Source organism: Oncorhynchus masou, chromosome 15, assembly GCF_036934945.1.
Source record: "Oncorhynchus masou masou isolate Uvic2021 chromosome 15, UVic_Omas_1.1, whole genome shotgun sequence".
In the NCBI taxonomy this organism is placed as follows: Eukaryota; Metazoa; Chordata; class Actinopteri; order Salmoniformes; family Salmonidae; genus Oncorhynchus; species Oncorhynchus masou.
The window spans coordinates 3,439,013-3,461,842 of NC_088226.1; the positions used below are offsets into that span (position 1 = coordinate 3,439,013).

Consider the following 22,830-nt stretch of genomic DNA (forward strand, 5'->3'; position numbering starts at 1 on the left):
CAGTCCCCGCCGCTGAAAAACATCCTCACAGCATGCTTCACTGTATTGAAGGTGCCAGGTTTCCTCCAGACGTGAAGCTTGGCATTCAGGCCAAAGAGTTCAATCTTGGTTTCATCAGACCAGACAATCTTGTTTCTCATGGTTTGACAGTCCTTTAGGTGCCTTTTGGCAATCTCCAAGCAGGCTGTCGTGCCTTTTACTGAGGAGTGGCTTACGTCTGGCAACTCTACCATAAAGGCCTGATTAGTGGAGTGCTGCAGAGATGGTTGTCCTTCTGGAAGGTTCTCCCATCTCCACAGAGGAACTCTGGAGCTCTGTCAGAGTGACCATCGGGTTCTTAGTCACATCCCTGACAAAGGTCCTTCTCCCTTGATTGCTCAGTTTAGCCGGGCGACCAGCTCGAGGAAGAGTCTTGGTGGTTCCAAACTTCTTCCATTTAAGAATGATGGAGGCCACTGTGTTCTTGGGGACCTTCAATGCTGCAGAAATGTTTTGGTACCCTTCCCCAAGATCTATGCCTCGACACAATCCTGTCTCAGAGCTCTACAGACAATTCCTTCGACCTCATGACTTGGTTTTTGCTCTGACATGCACTGTCAACTGTGGGACCTTATATAGACAGGCTTTTCCAAATCATGTTCAATCAATTTAATTGACCACAGGTGGACTCCAATCAAGTTGAAGAAACATCTCAAGGATGATCAATAGAAACAGGATGCACCTGAACTCAATTTCAAGTCTCATAGCAAAGGGTCTGAACACTTATGTAAATAAGGTATCTCTTTTTTATTTGTAATACATTTGCCAACATTTCTTTAAAAAAAACAGTTTTTGCTTTGTCATTATGGGCTATTGTGTGTAGATTGATTAGGAAAACAATTAATTTAATCAATTTTAGAATAAAGCTGTAACGTAACAAAATGTGGAAAAAGTCAAAGGGTCTGAATACTTCCTGAATGCACTGTACATGTCTCATTACTCATAACATTACTCACATGTGATGCTGCACACCCAAAATAATCATGCATATCAGTATGGGAGAGTGGGTTAAGTTGAGCCAAAGGGGTTTCTTCCATCATTTCATGGAAGAAACCACATGGAAAAAGAAGTAAGCAAGTTAGGTCCAAACAGGTTTCATGATGCTTGTTTCTAAACCAAAGTAGATCATTTTAAGATTGTTCTATACATCAGTTGTGGTCTCTATAAACTTCAATATGAGGACCTAAACCTAACCTCCTGGGTGGGCTAATAAAGTCCAAATGTTCAGTGTTAGTAGTTGTATCTAGTATTGTACTTCAATTAGTAATTATATTTCTAAGTGCATAACCTACAGTATGTGATACAAATAAACATCTTTATCTAGACATCAGCATGTGCTTGTTTATCTCACCATGGTATAATACGCAGGTTGGAATTTATTGTCATGAATCTTACCCTGGATGCAGTTCTGAAGTGTGGTCACTAGCTGGCACAGTCACAAAGTCATCAAAACCTAAACCTAACCACACTGCTAACCCGAATGCCTAACCTTAACCTTAAATTATGACCAAAAAGCTCATTATTTTCATTCATTTTTACGATACAGACGATTTTGACTTTGCAGCTGGCCCATCTACTGGAAAAAGCTCAGTTCTGCATACGGGGCAAGATTCATGAAAATCAACATCAACCTGCGTATAATGCAGGCATTTTCACATTTTCATAAATATATTCAACTATAGCACCAAGCGGGCATATTCACATAAGGACTCAAGAGGAGATTTATATTCAAAGGGTCTATTTATACCGCTGTGCGTGTGGTGGAGTATCAACGGTATTATTGGCATTTGGCGGGCATCTATGTTGGGGGCAGAGTGTGACTGATGGAGTTTCATCGTTTTATGATGAGGATGAAGAGAGTGATGCTTTTGGCAGCATGGGGGTACACTTAAGCCTCTGCTCTCTATATCGCTCCATCATTTGGCGGTTTTATTTGACAGTTCCGATTATATGAGTTATAGAGGTATATATGTCATAGTGTTTTCTGGACAAAGGCAGAAGGAGGGGGCATATTCTAAGGAGTAGTAGTAGGGGCGGCAGGGGTAGCCTAGTGGTTAGAGCGTTGGAATAGTAACCGGGAGGTTGCAAGTTCAAACCCCCGAACTGACAAGGTACAAATCTGTTGTTCTGCCCCTGAACAGGCAGTTAACCCACTGTTCCTAGGCCGTCATTGAAAATAAGAATTTGTTCTTAACTGACTTGCCTACTTAAATCAAGTAAAAAAAAAAAAAAGGGAAGGTTGCATGGTGGAGGGAGAGTATTGTAAGTTGAATGAATACCATAACATATATGTAGGCCTATATTGCTGGCATCAGGTCTTGCTATGAATAGCATTAATACCACTCTAATGTAGTATTTATTTGTGGTTGTAACTTGGCGGAGGTTGTGATGGGTCTCAGCCAGGTGTATTTGTTTCCACTGTGCAGTAGTTGTGCTGTGTAATTGCTTCAGCTGTCTTTTAACACAGCATGTGTGGGCTATAGAAGTCACTGGGCTGGCAACTATAACTTCACCTGTTTAACGAACCACTTTCATGTTTTCCAACATGGCAACAGGAAGAGGTGGGAGGACATTTACCAGGGTACTACAGTACTGAGGTAAGCCTGTAAGGGAGCATAGGAAGGGAGGGGAGAGAACCTGGGAGGGAACCTGGGAGGGTAGTACATCACACCGTATTTTATTAGACAGTAATGATGATAAGAATTATAGCCTGTATGCATTCCTCAAGTGATGTCTCTCTCCGCTACCCCTCCCCCATCTGCAGGCACGCGTCTGGGGTGAAGGTCTATAGTGGAACAGTGGAGGAGAGAGGATGAGACATGGTAATAGGAGTGGTAGAGAAGTAAACGGAGAGAGAGGACAATACCAAATACTATTTGGTATTGTCGTAAATATGTATTTTAGAGTGTCTTGTAAATAGAAAGCTTTCAACAAAAACCACTTTGGCACAGAGGAAAATGACACCTCTTTAGGGAAGTAGAATCTGCAGAATGGAATAAACGAGACCCCATAAATATCATCCCAAACTGTCTTCTATCTTTTCCATTCATCTCCATTCATTACCATTCCCTCCGCATTGCTCTCCATGCCTTACCAGAGGGCGCTTAAAATAGGTCTGGCTCAAAGCGCAGAAAAACAATTTTACATTAGAGGACATTACCAAATACTACTGCCAGTGTTCCTATCCGCCACAAAATGCTTACGGAGTGTTTATAAAGTCTTAGTTAATGACATATTGGGGCTTAACGGTTCACACTCTGATTGTGAACTCCTCTGGCTCTCTGTTGACTCTGCATCTGTCTGTAATCCATCAAGCCAGAGCTGCATACATGGGGGGGTATGGTGAAGGCCCTGGTATGAGGTAATGCTATACTCACTGCCTCAGTTTCATGAGGGCAGGGTGTGGAAGAGGAGGCTCAGGAGAAGCCAGTCTTTCCCTGTCACTCTGTCCAAGCAGCAGGGCCCAGTCCAGAAGGGGTGGAAAGGGGTGTGGTGAGGGGTGTGGGTAGAGCGGGTCAGTGGCAGTCGGTGCCATTTAAGATTAGGGAGGACGGTTCATTTTAAGGGCCTTAATTCTATTACAGTATATTGGATGACTGTCATTCATATTCCTTTCACCAAGCTCCGTGTAACAGCAATAGGTTTAGACTACGGCGTGATATTTGAATTTGTCCTATACCCATCATGAGGTTGCTACATCCTAACCTACACATTAAAGTTTAATGTAGGTGCACAGGTCAAGAGACAAATTTGTGTAATCAACGTGACAGACAGTGACACATTCAATACAGCATTGCACACTCTTGCCTGCACCTAACTGATCTAGGGTGTAATCATTAGTCCAAACAGTTTAAAAACATTATGTTTTGCAACTAAAACAAGTTTTTATTGGACAAATACAGGTAGGTCCATCCCGTTTAGTTCCATTTGCTTCTGTTTAAGAAACATTTTGCAACAGAATTGGTGGAATGAATACACCCCTGATCACAGTTCACTTTCATAGCAGCCATACAAACAGCATCATCACATCTACACACTCTCCTCCTTTCACATTTTCCCTTCACTTGAGGACTTCAGTGCACAACACAACAGCTGTCTGTAACCAGGCGAAAAAACCTTTCCAAGCCAAACCTTCATACCATAAGTGCTACACACAGCCTGCATCGTTGTCACCATATTAGCTAACGTCAACATATGTGACATGTCCAAAGGTATGTGGACACCTGCTCGTCGAACATCTCATTCCAAAATCATCGGCATTAATATGGAGTTGGTCACCCCTTTGCCGCTACAACAGCCTCCACTCTTCTGGAAAGGCTTTCCACTAGATGTTTAAACATTGTTGCGGGGACTTGCTTCCATTCAGCCACAAGAGCATTAATGAGGTCGGACACTGATGTTGGGCGATTAGGTCATGCTGAAACAGGAAAAGTCCCCCCCCCCTCCAAACTGTTGCCACACAGTTGGAAGCAGATAATCATCTAGAATGTCATTGCATGCTGTAGCATTAAGATTTCCCTTCACTGGATCAAAGGGGCCTAGCCCGAACAATGAAAAACAGACCATTATTTCTCCTCCAACAAACTTTATAGTTGGCACTATGCATACGGGCAGGTAGCGTTCTCCTGGCATCCACCAAACCCAGATTCATCCATTCGACTGCCAGATGGTGAAGTGTGATTCATTATTCCAGACAACGTGTTTCAACTGTTCCTTAATTTCCTTAGTTCCTTAGTTTCAACAAAATTAATTTGTTCAAAACTGTTCAACTATTGTCTTTCTCTCTGAGTCAATTACTCACCACATGTTATGCACTGCAGTGCTATAGCTAGCTGTAGCTTATACTTTTAGATTAATTCTCTGATCCAAGGACAACATGTCAGTTCATGCTTCAAGAACTCTAATAGGTCGGAGGACGTCCTCCGGAAGTTGTCATAATTACTGTATAAGTCTATGGAAGGGGGTGAGATCCATGAGCCTCTTAAGCTTTGTATTGAAGTCAATGTATGCAGAGGAGGACGGAAAATAGCTGTCCTTTGGCTACACCAGGGTGCTACCCTACAGAGTGCTGTTAAGGCTACTGTTGACCTTCACAGAGTGATTTCATTAGTTATTTGATGACGTGAATATCTTTAGTAGAGTTTTATCTAAAAAAGATCACTTTTAAATGTTTCACTATTTGTTTCAATTTTTATTCACTGATTAGGATGGTTCTCCCCTTCTAAAGAGCCTCCACTTGAAGGGATCATGAAACCCTAAACTTTCACTAATCAAATGGCCCCACCGCAAAACACGTTGGTGGGATATCATAACACTCTATTAGAGACATTTCCCTGCACCGGTCTACTGCTCCAGACCTCCAGGGAGGGGGGTGTAAAGATGCTGGTCTTTCACTGCATTACAGAGAATAATTAATTGTGTTATTTTCGCTCCCCTGATGAAGGGAAGCAGCGTCAACAAACAACTCTTCACCTGTTATCACCTCTCATATTGCCTGAGTGTAATTGATACCATGATGTGTCTCACAATCATATACTGTATGTCCAAAACTCAAGACATTCATGGCTAATCATTAATATCTCTGATAAAATATTCATATTTTCCACAACACTAGGTTGACCAAGCTTACGTATTCCCTCTCTGGTATGCTCAATCCCCTTCCTCAGGCTAAGCACACAGGCTGCAGAACTATTCCTAATGCTGTTTATTGGGAAGCGTGCTTTCTCCATGTCCCAGTGGCTTCTTGAGTACCAGACAGTCATCATGGGGGAGGGGAGGCTCCGGGGCTGAGTTGAAGTTCAAAGGGGGGGGCAAGGATTGGGGTTGGTGGAAAAGTAAGGGAGTACAGTCTAAAGGATAGAATTAATGTGGTGACAGGAACACGATCTACATGATGTCATGATGCTAGATTGGCAACACATGGCTGAGACATAAAGAAATTGGTGTGGGATTACTCTGAGCCGGCCAGGCAGGCAGTATAAACAGGAATAACAGTGGTGAAACGAAGGGTGTGTAAGGTAAGATGACAGAGTAGAGTAAAAAAAAACAAAAAAAACATAGTAAATACAGTATGTCCTTTGAATGCATTTACTGTATATAGTTAATAGTCTATGGTAAGGATCCAAACAGGCCACATTAATCGGTTAGCCCAATGAAAGAGTTCAGTAGAGGTGTAAGTGAAGTAGACAGAAAATCAGGGTCAGATAGATTGAGCCTCTGAGGTGCAGAGAAGTGATGTGAAGAGGTCACACCTGACATGGCATAACCTCCTCCGACACTTCATCTCGTTCATCTTTCTCCCCTCATCTTATCGGTATGCTTTACTATGCTACTGCTCTACTCTGTTCTTCCACACTACACTCTTACAAAAAAAGAGTTTCAAAAGGGGTTTTCAGCTGTCCCCATAGGAGAACCCTTTTTGGTTCCAGGTAGAACGCTTTTTGGTTCCAGGTAGAACCCTCTGTAGAAAGGGTTATACATGGAACCCAAAAGGGTTCTTCAAAGGGTTCTCCTATGGGGAAAGCCCAAGAACCCTTTAAGGTTCTAGATAGCACCTTTCTTTCTAAGAATGATTATTCTCCCTCCCTCCCTGTTTGAGTCTCTCAAATGTCATGTTGCCATGTGATTTACAGTGCCTTAAGGTCACTGTTGAAAAGAGACCATGACATATTTTAGATCCCCTCAGATAGACAAACATTACTACATACGGGCAATAAATTTCACTGATACTTATGGCAATGTTTTGTCAACAGATGCCGGAGCTGCAATGTCTAGGTCTTCACAACAACTAATTCCATGCATAAAAGACCTACGTATTGCTGGTGTTAATGCTGTCTGAATATAGGCCAACAATGTATGTCCTCACACTTGAATCCCTTTTCCCCCATATCAACAGTGTGGGTCTATTACAGACATGGGAAGACTTTGTGGTGTAAAAGAGCACAGATCTGTGCAAATAATAACATGAACCTTTTATAATCTATAACCTCATTTTAACAGATATGTGCTATTTTGGATAGTATCAAATAGATGGTTTGTAGATGTCCAGTAGGTCAAATATCTATCAACAACATTTTAACTAACTATCCACTCTAACCATAGACCTAACTTAACCCTTATCATAATGTCTATAATAATAAAAGTTCCAAACTAACTATTGAGACGAGATAGGCCTCTACCTTGACACTGCCTGGACTCTCCACCATCACAAAACATGCAGATTCTCACTATCTTTCCTGCCATCCACTTTTCTTCTTACCTCACTCTACCTTCATAATGAATGCAACCTATGTGAATTCAGATGATTTCATCACTTTGTCATGCTTATCGTAACATTTCCCAACAGATATGCCAATAAACTTCATATATTACTACTTTGAACGCTATGGGGGTATAAAGTGCAAAAACAACAACGTATCCCATTATCAACAACATACTATCTTACGTAGGGAACCAGCCTATGGGAGTACTAGAGAGTCTGTCTCGGTCGATGACAGGAAGAACACTGACCAATATAGATACACAGAAGTCCAAAGAGGACACTAGCTGTACAACAGAACTGAAGCTTATGATATGTAGGACCTGCTTACCTGGCTTCTTGGCTTCGGGCATAGCTGCGATAGTGTGTCTATATCTTCCTTCGACTGTGTCTCCCTCACTCCTTGTCTGTTAGTGTCTGCTTTTCCTCCTTCATCCCTTTTTATTCCCTCCTCATTCTCTCCACTTCAGTCCCCCTCCCCAGGAAAAGACTGTCAGATGACACCTAGAGGGGATCCAGGAGCTCTGAGGAAAGAGGGGTGGAGGGGTGAGAAGGAAAGGAAGACAACATAGAGGTGAATGGGGGTTGGATGCAGTAACGAAGAGGACGACCGGGCTGGAAACTGTAAATTGGTTAACACGGTAGGGCAGGAGCCCATTACCTAATTGATTTACACACCGATTAGCATTGATTGACAGGTTGATTGTCTGACTGTTCTCTATATCACTTTTGACTGTCTAACACAAGACACCTTAGGCAAGTTTCCATTGACCCAGGTTTATCCAACAAAATCAGTGGAGCCCCGACTGTTTAGTGAAGACATCAAAACTATGAAATAACACATGGAATCATGTCGTAACCAATTTTGTTTACATCAAATCAAAATATATTTTAGATTCTTCAAAGTAGCCACCCTTTGCGTTGATGACAGTACACTCTTGGCATTCTCTCAACCAGCTTCAAGAGGGATGCATTTCCAACAGTCTTGAAGGAGTTCCCATATATGCTGAGCACTTGTTGGCTGCTTTTCCTTCACTCTGCAGTCTAACTCATCCCAAACCATCTCAATTGGGTTGAGGTGGGGTGATTGTGGAGGCCAGGTCATCTGATGCAGCTCTCCATCACTCTCCTTCTTGGTCAAATAGCCCTTACACAGCCTGGAGGGGTGTTTTGGGTCATTGTCCTGTTGAAAAATGAATGGTAGGCCCACTAAGCGCAAACCAGATGGGATGGCGTATCGCTGCAGAATGCTGTGGTAGCCATGCTGGTTAAGTGTGCCTTGAATTCGAAATAAATCACTGTCGGTGTCACTAGCAAAGCTCCCCCACACCATCACACCTTCTCCTCCATGCTTCACGGTGGGAACCACACACAAGGAGATAATTTGTTTACCTACTCTGCGTCTCACAAAGATCAAATTTGGACTCATCAGACCAAAGGACAGATTTCCACTGGTCTAATGTACTTTGCTCGTGTTTCTTGGTCCGATTCACCCAGTCTCCTTTGAACAGTTGATGTTGAGGTATGTCTGTTACTTGAACTCTGTGAAGCATTTATTTGGGCTGCAATCTGAGGTGCAGTTAACTCTAATAAACGTATCCTCTGCAGCAGAGGTAACTCTGGCTCTTCCTTACCTGTGGCGGTCCTCATAAGAGCCAGTTTCATCATAGCGCTTGATGGTTTTTGCAACTGCACTTGAAGAAACTTTCAAAGTTCTTGAAATATTCTGGATTGACTGACCTTCATGTCTTAAAGTAATGATGGTCTGTCACACACATGTTAATTGAAATACATTCCAGGTGACAACCTCATGAAGCTGGTTGAGAGAATGCTAAGAGTATGCAAAGCTGTCATCAAGGCAAATGAGTGGCTACTTTGAAGAATCTCAAATGTAAAATATATTTTGATTTGTTTAACACTTTTTGGGTTACTACATGATTCCATATGTAGTATTTCATTCATTTTCATGTCTTCACTATTATTCTACGAAATAGTAAAATAGTACAAATAAAGAAAACCATTGGAATATTTCGTAACTTTTTTTGAACATAATGTTTCTTCCATCGTATCTTTTGGCAAAAAAAAGAGCTTCTGGATATCAGGACAGCGATCACTCACCTCGGATTAGACTAAGATTTTTTCTTCAACAAGCAGGACACACAGGATGTACTTCAGACACCTGATAAGGCCAAAATCTCCGTCATTGGCAAGAGACAGAGATGCAGGAACAGAGGACACAGAGCAGGGTGCCTCGTAAGGATCCGTCAACGGCGAGTGGGAAATCTGCCTTTACCGTCAGTATTACTTGCCAACGCACAATCATTGGACAATAAATTAGACGAGGTACGATCACGAATATCCTATCAAGGGAACATCAAAAACTGTAACATCTTATGTTTCACCGAAACGTGGGTGAATGATGACATGGATATTCAGCTTGCGGGATATACGCTGCACCGGCTAGAAAGAACAGCACACTCCGGTAAGACGAGAGGGGGCGGTCTGTGCATATTTGTAAAGAACAGATGGTGCCCAAAATCTAAGGAAGTCTCTAGATTTTGCTCGCCTGAAGTAAAGTATCTCATGATAAGCTGTAGACCACACAATTTGCCAAGAGAGTTTTCATCTATATTTTTTGTGGCTGTTTATTTACCACCACAGATGGATGCTGGCACTATGACCGCACTCAGTCAGCTGTATAAGGAAATAAGCAAACAGGAAACCTCACATCCAGAGGCGGCGCTCCTACTGGCCGGGGACTTTAATGCAGGGAAACTTAAATCAGTTTTACCTCATTTCTATCAGCATGTTAAATGCGCAACCAGAGGGAAAAAATTCTAGATCACCTGTACTCCACACACAGAGACGCATGCATAAAAAGCCCTCCCTTGCCCTCCATTTGGCAAATCTGACCACAATTCTATCCTCCTGAATCTTGTGTATAAGCAAATATTAAAGCAGGAAGCACCAGTGACTTGGTCAATAAAAAAGCGATCAGATGAAGCAGATGCTAAACTACAGGACTGTTTTGCTAGCACAGACTGGAATATGTTCCGCGATTCTTTTGATGGCATTGAGGAGTACACCACATCAGTCACTGCCTTTATCAATAAGTGGATCGAGGACGTTGTCTCCACAGTGACTGTACACACATACCCCAACCAGAAGCCATTGATTACAGGCAACATTCACACTGAGCTAAAGGGTAGAGCTGCCGCTTTCAAGGTGCGAGACTCTAACCAGGAAAGCTTATAAGAAATCCTGCAATGCCTTCCGACAAACCATCAAACAGGCAAAACGTCAATACAGGACTAAGATCGAATCATACAACACCGGCTCCGACGCTTGTCTTATGTGGCAGGGCCTGCAAACTAATACAGACTACAAAGGGAAGCACAGCCACGAGCTGCCCAGTGACACGAGCCTACCAGATGAGCTAAATCACTTCTATGCTCGCTTCAAGGCAAGCAACACTGAGGCATGCATGACAGCATCAGCTGTTCCGGACGACTGTGTGATCACGCTCTCCGTTGCCAATGTGAGTAAGACCTTTAAACAGGACAGCATTCACAAGGCCGTGGGGCCAGACGGATTACCAGGACGTGTGCTCCTGGCGTTTGCTAACCAACTGGCATGTCTCTTCACTGACATTTTCAACATGTCCCTAACTGAGTCTGTAATACCAACATGTTTCAAGCAGACCACCATAGTCCCTGTGCCCAAGAACACTAAGGTAATCTGCCTAAATGACCACAGACCCGTAGCACTTACGTCCGTAGCCATGAAGTGCTTTGAAAGGCTGGCATTGGCTCATATTATCACCATTATCTCAGAAACCCTAGACACACACTAATTTGCATACCGCCCAAACAGATCCACAGATGATGCAATCTCTATTGCACTCCACACTGCCCTTTCCCACCTGGACTACAGCTCAACGTTCAACACCATAGTGCCCTCAAAGCTCATCACTCAGCTAAGGATTCTGGGACTAAACACCTCCCTCTGCAACTGGATTCTGGACTTCCTGACGGGCCGCCCCCAGGTGGTGAGTGTAGGTAGCAACACATCCGCCACGCTGATCCTGAACACTGGAGTCCCTCAAGGGTGTGTGCTCAGTCCCCTTCTGTACTCCCTGTTCACCCACGACTGTGTGGCCAGGCATGACTCAAACACCATCATTAAGTTTGCAGACGACACAACAGTGGTAGGCCTGATCACCGACAACGACGAGACAGCCTAAAGGGAGGAGGTCAGAGACCTGGCCGAGTGGTGCCAGAATAACAACGTACAGTGCCTTGCAAAAGTATTCATCCCTCTTAGCATTTTTTCTATTTTGATGAATTACAACCTGTAATTTAAATGGATTTTTATTTGGATTTCATAGAATGGACCTGAACTGCTACTATAGATCTGACCCGAGTGGACTGAATGATCCATAGTAGAGGTTGACACTTGATTCTTTTAACACTAAAATTCTAATTTGAGACACAAGTTAAGGACCATACACCAACTGGTGCACCCACTCTGATCTTCCAAGGTTCTTAACTTCTCAGTAGGGGCTCATAAGATATTAATGGGTGATTCCTCACAAACTACAACAAAAGAAGGTGATTTCAGAGATTTCCACAAAATGTAATCCATAGAAGGGTCTTTTGGAAGGATTGTTGACACCAATTGTTGCTTTGTAGCTGCTACAGATGAAACATTATGGAGTCTTAAAGGAGGCCTGGGTAAGGCCAAAATGTAAAAAATATTCCAAATTCAATTAATTATTTCTCAAATATGCTTTAAAATAAAAATGTCAAATATATGTCAACAATCCTTACTCTGTGGATTAAATTACATGAAAATCTTATTTCGCTCTAGTTTCGTGATGCATCCAGATTATTATTTTTGAAGGTCATTCTACAGTTTCGCATGAAGGGACATGCTGTGTACATGGTGCTGATTGTCCTAAGAATAGTATGGAGGGGTGTACAGAGAGGCAGTACCATTGTCTGAGAGTGGTGACAGAGAGTAATGGGCAGCCTCAGCAAGAGGGAATGGATTCAAAGCAAGAATTTGAGAGAATCACATTGCATGGGAGTTGCCATGTCCCATAAGCAACGCTCACACATTCAGACAGAAACAGGAATCCTGGGAAGGAAGGTAAAATATACAGGTTTCAAGTGAAACAGGATGGTACATGACTACACTCCTGGGCCTTTTGCTTGTATTGAATGTGTGACAATGTGAGTATCTGTGTAGCCGATTTACTATTATGCTCGCACTCACTCTCTATGTCACAGCAAATAATATATTTGAAGTCCATAATATACATAATTAGTCTCACGGATAACCCTAGGCCTATACATTATTTAGTAAAAGAAGGGTAATATGTTAAGACAGTGAAATTAAAACGCAAAGAATGGGAGCTCAACAAATTATGTTTTGAACAAGACTAATCGCGTGTTCTTCAATAAATCACAAGAACACTTCGTTTTTTATATTCGTTTGATGTTCTGCTTTTAGCGTCTGTGCGTCCTTTGTTGTGTTTTATTGTTTTATCAAATTTCCCCTTTGGGAGATTAATAAAGTACTTATTAAGTCTTATTCGACTTTTTTAAACAAAATTAAAAAAATGTATTCAAATACACGCAAACCACGTTTACAAAAATGCTTGCATCCTACATTGAGGAACTGTAATGTATTTGTTTTTTTAATGACCTGACTACATCATAGAGGAACAATTGTCCAGACAGAGGATTGAGTTTACAAGTTATTAACCTAACTTCACACTGGTTACTGTTTGGCCGTAGCCCACGCCAAATAAATGAAGGACAATCTATAAAACAACCGTGACCTTCTCTTGTGAAGGCCAGACGTAATAGAAAGAACAATGGCAAAACCTTGTCTTTAACTTCCAATGCTCAATCCCCCTGCCCAACCCCCTCCACGCCACTCCGCCAACCAACAGGAAGCCCGGCATCAGAACATTACAGGCATTCCCGTGATTGGCATATAGCAGGTTGATTGGCATGTTGGACCCCGCGAACACTGGGTACTGGTAAATTCAACACAACCAGCTAATAGCCAAACACACACATGACACGTCTGTGCGTTTCGCTACAATACATCATTTCTGACATTTAGGCCTAAGCATTATTGCATTGTGAGGGTTGGCGTTTCACACCTGAGTCACAAAAGAGTTGGCCTTCCTTTCGTTTTTCAATCTTCTGTTTTCGACATTTCAACAGTACTGCATGAAGTTTACTGTCAACGCTACTCTATAGCCACCTGCAGTTTACTATAGGTCGGTGCTCGTTCTAAAGTGTACTACGTCATCGCGTAACATTTTAGTTTCATGCTTACTTTGACGCACGGTCCGACAAAATGGCTTCAGTTCCACGGTCGTTTTTGTTACTGTCAATTATTCCCACAATACTTATATTGTATGCTGATTTTGCGTGTTGCAACACTGGCAGAAAGGTATGTCAAAACCACTTTTTTTTCTTTGCCAATATCTAATTCCATTAATTTAGACAACTAGTGTGCTTGCTGTTAGCTCTTGCTAACCGTCCGACCTTAGCTAACTAGCCAAATGAGTTAATGAAGACAACACATGAATGCAAAACAGCTGTTCAATATGCATCAGATACAGCGTTACTTACTGCGCAGATAATGTTTTCACCAACGTCTATCAAACACGCAACGTTGGCTAAGTAGGCAGCAAAATTAGCGTTATAGTAACGCTAGCTAGATTGATATTGTGTTGTTTAGCTAGCCGTAGTTAGTTAGCCAGTTAACGTTATCTAGGTAGGTGGTTTTGACAGCCTTGGTGGTGGTGCTCAATTTTTGTCACGCCATGGTAGTCATTTGTAATATTGTACGGATGTGTTCAACACATACGCACTGTAAATCAAGCCAAGAAGAATTCGGATCAATACCACAATGTTTGAATGGCAGGACCAATTTGTGGAAATGTCATATTACATCTGAACTGCTCATTGTAAAGTGTTCCCAGTGTATATATCTATATTACAGCATCCAATGGGGCCCTATCTAACGTTAGCCTACTGCACTTTTTGCTCTTTCTTGCTGCAGCACTTCTATTAAAAAATGTTCTACCCCCAACTTTCAAAAGCCAATCAAATTAGTTCTGCAGCCCATAGTGCAGATCTGCCCTGGGAACTGCCAATGCAGTAAGTAAAACTACTAGCCAGAATAGATTCCGATCCTACGCTTGTTTACATCTGCGTTGGGGTCGGATAGTTTCGATTCTTGCTTAGGTTAATACACCACGGGGATGAGAAAATGCGTTACACTTCAAAATGTCCCATTATCCCAACTGTTACATCCGAGAAGAATGAAGGACTGCTAATCAAAGTAAACCATCATATTGGTGTTGAGAACAATGCGGCTGAGGCAGCAGCTAGTCAGAGGAGAAAACAGCCCTTGCCTTAATTGTCTAAGAAAAATGAGGAGAGAGGAAACGCCAAATTTAATTAGGTCTATAATCAATAGCCTCACTGTTAAATGTAAGACGGATCCTGCTTCTGTTGCCTATTTGAGTGTTTAGTTGATAGCCTACTGATTCTGTGAGCACCAACAATTTCACAAATTCTGCTGTTTTTAATCTGTGCTATGCTGTAATAAAGGCTTTACACTTTAAAAAAAATAGACCAGCCTCTCTGGCATTATTTATAATTTATTTAGTGTTTGCCCTGTTCCAAATTGACCGAAAAAAAATATTTATGATAATAATAACCCCTTTTCCTTGATCTCCTTCATATTGTTATTATTACTATTATGATCATCCTTATAATAATAAGTCATGTCATTATCATGAGTAGGCATAGTATAGCAACCTCTTAGAACCACCATCAAGCTTTAGGCCAAAGAGTGCATCCTGTTTAGTCTTAATACCATAACTTACTTAGGCCTATATACTTATAGGCTACTGCATCACTCAATCATTTATCCGTTCATGTCATCACACATCAATGGAATCAAGCATTTTAGTTTTAAAATAACAAGCAATGATTTAATTAATAATTAGCGTAAACAGTAAATAGGCCTAAACCGTTTCATTTCGGAAATGCATTCACAAATTATTTTAGTCTTTGCTGTAATAAAGGCTTTACAAAAAAAAAACATCACAACAGGCTAATTTATTTAGTGTTGTTTACATTGTTCGAAACGGTCAGGAAAATTATATTGTAGTCTAATGGCACCTGTTTGGCACACACAGGACTAATATGCACGCAGCGCTTGCTCCATACCATCTTTTTCTTGATCTCCAGTATTTTCCACAACTAGCAAAATTTATTCCACCCATCTGGCTTCCCCTTTACCTCCTGCGCAACCAGTAAACGTTCCCCTGCTTCAAGTTTATTTGTCACGTCCTCTGCATTCATTTTGCGGTCACGTGTTAAGGTGTACAGAGTTTGTTATAACCAATTTATTGATGTGATTATGATATGCTATAGGTCAGTCCCTATTGGTCATGTGATTGCGAAGCATACATATGTCACATAAAGAGAGCACAGGTTGAGGGAATAGGGATAGTTTTTCCTAAACAAATTAGGAATTTCGGTAACAGAACTTTTCAGTCAGAAATGGCTGTAATTATGTTGCAGCTTCAGCAACAGACAGTGATATACACACTGATGATCTGTGGTGGTCACTGCAGCAGGAAGGAGAGAGAGACAACACTATACACACTGATGTTCTGTGGTGGTCACTGCAGCAGGAAGGAGAGAGAGACAACACTATACACACTGATGTTCTGTGGTGGTCTCTGCAGCAGGGAGGAGAGCGAGACAACGGGTGCTTGTCACAGTCATTCGCTGTCTCTTTTTTTTGTAACACAGAGCAGCAAATCTGAGCCAGGCAGCACAATCAAATCAATTGCAGTCGGACTCCCTCTAGTCATTTGTGTCTTAACTATTTCATCAAACAGTTCCCTTAAAGCATCAGACAGGCTCTGTGCATATAGTTGAAACACATAGGATGTGTTAATTGATTGGTCGAAAGAACAGACAACTCTTGGTCGACCAATATTTTCTTTTAGTCGGGGGGGACAACAAAGGAGCTGATTGGCTAACAGACACTGCCATTAAAAAATAAATTCTCGGTCTAACATTTGGGATAATTGGAGAATTCCTAGTACAACACAATTCTGTGGATTGAGGTACGTTTTCCAAGCCATATCTCGCTCCAGCTCCGCAGTGTCTTTATCTAAACAGGAAGCTTGTTTCACCACAGTGTACCTGTAAGCAAGAGTCGGAATCTATTCTTTCTAGTAAAACTGCATCTATTTCCTTCTCTGCAGACTGGTGATGGGCTGGACACAGACTTCAGTGGATTCTCTGTCCCTCTTGAGCATTCCTTTGAAGTTGGTGAGTATGTATTGTCTAACTGATACGTTATTCTTCAAGGTTCCATTTACCAAATGAAGGAAATATCAAGGTCACGATTTTGGTGATCGTCGTGTGTTGTTATACCATTTCTTTCTTTCAGATGATGTGTCTCGGTTCCATATGCGTGGAGCTCTGCAGTTAAGGGGTGGGAGGGAGACCAGTGTGTCCCTCTCCCAGAGCCAGCTATCAGAGGAGGACAGGAACACTCTGAAGGTGGGAGAGGAAGGTAGAGGCAGATGTGGTTTGGAGTTTACTGTCAGCAGTCAGGATTTTGTTCTGAATCTGTATCCCTCCTGTCCCTCTGACACAGGAAGTGGCTGCTGTGGATGGTCTGTACAAAATCCGAGTGCCCAGAGTGTCTTTGACAGACAGGCAGACAGAGCGCCAGATGGATGGCTACCTGACTGCATTTGTCAGAGCGGTATGTGTGTCTCACCCTCATAGTAAGCTGAAATTAAAAAGACAACACACCTCATTGGCATTTTCTTTTGTAAACATATCTGTTTCTTCTCTGTCTCCCTCAGTGCTCTTTAGTTGAGTCCCACCTCAGCGATGTCATCACCCTCCACACGGATGTCTCAGGCTACCTCATCGGCGTTTCCATAGTGACCATTCCAGGTGCGTGTCGGGGGACAGAGGTGGAGGACGAAGTTGATCTGGAGGCCTTTAACACTACGCTGACCATCATAGCGCCTACCAATGCACCCCAGTGAGTCATCAGTCCTAATTGATGTTCTGGTCACAGAAATATGGTTCTGGCTCTATCAAATCTTAATTTGATTTTCGAACTCTTTTGAGTCGACTTCAACCTTTCTCTTTCTCTATCTAACAATATCCTTCATCATCCTCTCCCCCAGGCCGGAGACGGCTCTGTTTATTGAGCGCATGGACATAGAACATGAAAAGAGAGGCAAGCCACAGGAGCAGAAATCCTTCTTTGCCAAATATGTAAGTGTGCATAGACATCTGTGGTTTGTGTCCTGCACTGTGGGCTCTTCAAGTCTTTTAAACTCTGCTCTGCTGTTCAGTCTTGAGCTGCTCTGTTCCATTATATATATATATATATATATATACACACACACTAAGTGTACGAAACATTAGGAACACCTGCTCTTTCCATGACAGACTGACCAGGCGAATCCAGGTGAAAGCCTTATTGTCACTTGTTAAATCCACTTCAATCAGTGTAGATGAAGGGGAGGAGACAGGTTAAAGAAGGATTTTTAAGCCTTGACACAATTGAGACATGGATTGTGTATGTGTGCCGTTCAGAGGGTATATGGGCAAGACAAAATATTTAAGTGCCTTTGAACATGGTATGTAGGTGCCAGGCGCACCGGTTTGTGTCAAGAAATGCAACGCTGCTGGATTTGTCCGCTCAACACTTTCCTGTGTGTATCAAGAATGGTCCACCACCCAAAGTACATCAACGCTTTCAACACCTTGTAGATAGGGCTGTGGCGGTAATGAAATTTCATAAGCCGGTGATTGTCAAGCAAATAACTGCCGGTCTCACTGTAATTTACCGTTAATTAACATAAACAAATGTAGCATCTCATGTCTTCCACACACAGCCTACAAGCAACTGATGGAGATCTTTGGAACATCTACATTTTAAAATGTAATACATCCATGTAATATAGCCTAAACCTTCACAATAAATCCATTATTTATTTTAGACAGGTCTAAAGAAACATGACATGAAGAAAATGTGGTCTATTTCAGAACAGGGTAGCATACTCTGAGTGTTAGGCCCTGATCTGGCTATGCCATGTGGCTGTGGGCTGCACTAGTTGATTTAGCAGACAAGATTTGCTAGAATTCCGTGGCATTATTTTATAATATGAAGAATACAATTGGTTGAATAAAATAAAAAGGATATTTTGATTTGAGGGAGTGCGCACATGCGGCTATTCTGTGTTGAGCAATTAACAAAGAAACAGGTACTCCTTAATTTAGAGATTTATGTAACTTTAGTTGTGATACAAATGTTGGGCTATATGTTTTGATTTTTAATACATTCTGATGCGACTAATGATGATTTGAAAAAAGTCGCATGAAAGGCATGAGCACTGCTTTGTTTCTTGCGCAGGTTGTACACATCAGTCTTTCATTCACAATTTGACAAGCACTTGATAATGCCTCGAATTTCCTGGTGGCATCCCCTTTGTGTGGCCGTACTGCTCCTTAAAAAAATCCATGCCATTGCCACTAGTGGTCGTTGTGCCCTTGGGCTGAATATAATAATTATAATTCCCTTCTCCCGGCTGCATGATCCAAAGCACCTCTCACTCAAATGGCTCTCCGTCAAGTGATCATGTCTTTCTCACAGGCTACAAGTGAAGACAGACACTTTGGGGACGCCACTGCGCACGTCCTTATCCAATTCCGAGGTGCATATTGAAGATATTAGAAGATGAGAAGGCCTAACAAATAGCAAAAGCACTAGACTATGTCAATCCCCCATAGTACAAAAATGGATCTATTCTGTGCGAGAAATAAATATTCCCAAAATAGTCTGGGACAGTTGTGGGATGGGATAGATCCCAAATTAATACCACCACTAGCATCAAAAAAACATTTTTTAAGCAATGAAGCTGACACAACAGATCAGAACATTTAGTTTAAAATGTTGCTAAACTATTAGGCATTTCTTCACATTAAAAGTGCAGCAATGCGCACATGGCAGTAGGCTAAAAGTGCGGCTGTCCATTAGTGGGAAAATATCATTCTAAAAGGTGACCGCAAATGCGATTATGCATGTAATGCTTTTATTTATATATTTATAAGGTGTATTTTTATGGTGAAAATTGTCTTCCCCCAAACTTGACTCACATGCTGCGTATGTATGCCAGTTAGGTTCTGAACCCGTTGTAAAGCTGATTTAATATGCATCATTTTAAAAAGTTATTTGGCCATTTTTGATATGGTTTGTATCACAACTAGGCTACATGAGGTGTGCGACTATGATTTGAAAAAGTCGCAAAAAAAGGCATTCGCTGTTTCTTTCCTTACTGCACACAAGCTCGGCATCATTCACAAGTGATAGACTAATATTATCACCCATCAGACTATTCTTGATTTATTCTTGTCTTTACATAACTAAATTTCACACACATTATTTGATTTAGAATGTACCGTTATCCATGTGTCGGAACGGGCAGGGGGAAGAAATACATGTCATCTATGCACTTAAATAGCGAATAGAGGACGATTTTCACATGGTTCATTTTCTTGCCAGCCAGGTCAGCTAATCTCATTTAACATTACATTTAAGTCATTTAGCAGACGCTCTTATCCAGAGCGACTTACAAATTGGATCTCCTGTTGTAAAGAGAAGCAATGTGCTTAATATTATGAAAATTGAGAAATAAATATAGTAGGCCTAGCCCATAGAAAGCTGACGGGATCCTCCTCTGTTTAAGAGGCCGTCACACGCATGGTCTCTCATTACGTGTTTTGATTTTCGATTGCATTTGCATTGACATCAAAGTGATTAGAGGGACAGTAGAGAGCTGAGTACCAGGCAGTTAGCAAGTTTTGTAGGCTACTAATGATCAGCAGCAGCATCAGAGCTTGGAGAAGCCTAATTACCGTGACTAAACGGTCACGTGGAATTTGACTGTAATCATGACTCGGGATCGCCGGTGTGGCAGTAATACGGTCACTGTAACTGCCCTACTTGTAGAGTCCATGTCCCAATGAATTGAGGCTGTTCTGAGGCCAAAGAGGGGGGTGCAACTGAATATTAGGAAGGTGTTCCTAAGTTTGGTATACTCGGTGTATATGTGCATGTTGTTAGGTGTCTTTGTTTTGTCTAACCCTAGCCAATCCGGATATGTCCTGTCCTGAGGGGTATGCTACGATTTGAAGTTCCTCAGGGTTTTCTAAAGCGAGCTAGCTTCACATTCCAGCTCAGGCGTTATCCGTACTCCGACGGTTGATATTGGTTGTCTGCCTGTCGCTAACTCTACGTATTTTAACACACAAAGTCGTCTTCCTCAAATGAAGGGGATGGTGACGCAATCTTTGCGAGAGGGAGGGAATCTGATTGCGTTGGTCCTCGACTCGCAGCTCAGACACTTCATTCAGGATAAATGGAGTTAGCCCTGAGTTAACCCGAATGGGAGCAGGGTAGTATCCCGAGTTTAACTCCGTTGACCAACGTTACCTCACTAACTGCTCAACCCACATTCACAGTATTGGGCTTTGTGCTGTGTTTTATGTGCTGTGCTTCCATTGCTGTGTTTGATTTAATCAGTGCTGTTGTCTGAGTTTGTGTTGCTGATTGTGACTGTCATTTGTTGACTCAGTGCTGTGCTGTGCCGTTTGTTGACTTAGTGCTATGCTGTGCTGTGTTCCAGTGGTATTTGATTCTGGGAGGTGCAATCTTCCTCATGGCCAGCAGTTCGGCACAACCCTCAGCAGGGGGAGCCGAAGAGCAGCAGAGCTGATTCCCACTCAAGTACTGTTCTCACTTTGGCTCATTCAGCAACTCACTCTGGGCTGTCAGCCTATGTCTGTGCCGCGCTCCGTGTCTCTTCTGCTTCTTGCAAGCTTATGTATATATGTGTTATACTGTTCACTGATTTGATTAACGCTAACATTTTTCACTAATCATTTTTCCTGTTTGTCCCTCCCTTCCTGTCCTTGTCATTCAAGGTCAATGCTAATGATCCAGTGCTAATGATAGGTTTTTTTTGTCACTGCAGACCTTTAATTAATCCAGGTGTGTCCCATTGATTAGTAATAAGCTGAAGCACTCTGGTAAAATAGGATTGGACAACATACACACCTTCGTTGCTAAAGTGGATTAGATTATCACAGTTTAAGTAGCCAAAGTCACCACAGTCATTTTGTGCCTCCTTCTTTTACACACTTGTCATTGGCATTGACCCTGAGTTGTCTCACTTCACTGTTCACCTCACTCTCTCAGCCACTCTTCTCAGCCACTCTTTCTCTCGTTTGCTGAGTGAGGTGGACATTGAACGGGATGAAACTGTGGGACTGTTGTGCAGGAGAAGCATCACTAATCACAGCTTGTAGTCTTACCCTGAGTTAGATTAACATCTTGTATCATTTGATAGTAACATGAACTTCTGCCTCCCTCTCTCCAGTGGATGTACATTGTTCCCCTCGTTCTCTTCCTGATGATGTCAGGAGCTCAGGATCAGTCCGGGGGTGGAGCAGCTAATGGAGGAGGCCGATGATCGCCATGCCAACATGATTTATGTGGAGCAGTTTCTTCTACTTGTAAATAATTATGTAGAGAAATGCACACCATTCAACACACTGTTACACATAAACTAATATGGACAGATGAGCTAACCTTGAGAACGTATGTCATGAACTTCATTTTTAATATTGAATTGATGGGGAAAAAATAAAATATTTATTACTACCTGATAACTGTGTCTGTCTGACTATGGTATTGATAGCCAGTATGATGCTGCTGGATACATATTCAAGAGTGGGGTGGATGGGGGACACTGAGTAAAGAGGGAAATGGGAGTTGTTTTCAGTCTTCTCTACTCCACTAGATGTCCTCTTTCTCTGCCCATCCAGAACGATGCCTTTTTGAAGATTCGTTCAACATTAACACAATTCAATGGAGGATGACAAAGGGAAATTGTCGCTTTCGTGAACATGTCACCATGGATAATCTTTGCAGCATTTTGTTTGTGGTAATTCTTAAAAGTACTTTGTGTAATAGCTGTAGACAGTGTAATAAGGTGTATTTATTATGTGTTTAGCTATTGCAGTGTCAGAGAACTGTCATTCAGATCTCATACCCTGTCCTGCCATTAATCTCTCTTTTATTGCATGGCTTGACTGGCTCGCATATTCAAGCGGGCACAGAAAACCACCAAAGCAGTCATGCTTCACAGTCCAATAATACAGTGTTGCCAGGACACTATTGAGTCACTGGTTAAGTCCAACCCCTCTCCTCAAATTTCTTCTCTGATCTGTTACTCTGTCACTTCTGGTGAAAATCATTCTGCTGTCCATCTTCTATTCAATTCTCTGCCTGGCTCTCTGGTACTGCCTTTACTCCCATCTAATTTGTCCTGAATTCTAAGCCACAGTTTCACTCTGTCCCACTGTCTCTTTACAACACTCTACTCTCTA

General features: G+C 42.0%; 2 protein-coding genes across 4 annotated transcripts in view; one reads left to right on the forward strand and one right to left on the reverse strand.

Moving 5' to 3' along the window:
* Window positions 1-13,554, reverse strand: part of LOC135555348 (myosin-binding protein C, fast-type-like) — a 50,010-nt gene extending 36,456 nt beyond the window's left edge. For both annotated transcript variants that reach the window (XM_064987697.1, XM_064987696.1), the window contains exons 1-2: window positions 13,473-13,554; window positions 7,629-7,821 (exon numbers count right to left, since the gene is read on the reverse strand). In XM_064987697.1, the coding sequence (XP_064843769.1) occupies window positions 7,629-7,650 (22 nt within the window). In that variant the 5' untranslated portion in view covers window positions 7,651-7,821; window positions 13,473-13,554. The remainder of the gene's footprint in view (window positions 1-7,628; window positions 7,822-13,472) is intronic.
* Window positions 13,555-13,637: 83 nt separating this feature from the next.
* LOC135555349 (ER membrane protein complex subunit 10-like) lies at window positions 13,638-22,110 on the forward strand. 2 transcript variants are annotated; one of them, XM_064987699.1, is made up of 8 exons: window positions 13,638-13,768; window positions 16,614-16,680; window positions 16,802-16,914; window positions 17,012-17,122; window positions 17,226-17,410; window positions 17,559-17,649; window positions 21,066-21,166; window positions 21,819-22,110. In XM_064987699.1, the coding sequence occupies exons 1-7, from the start codon at window positions 13,673-13,675 to the stop codon at window positions 21,153-21,155; spliced, it is 753 nt and encodes a 250-aa protein (XP_064843771.1). In that variant the 5' UTR covers window positions 13,638-13,672; the 3' UTR covers window positions 21,156-21,166; window positions 21,819-22,110. The 2 variants fall into 2 exon arrangements, with proteins under 2 accessions (XP_064843771.1, XP_064843770.1); XM_064987698.1 differs by lacking the exon at window positions 21,066-21,166.
* The last annotated feature ends 720 nt before the right edge of the window (window positions 22,111-22,830 follow it).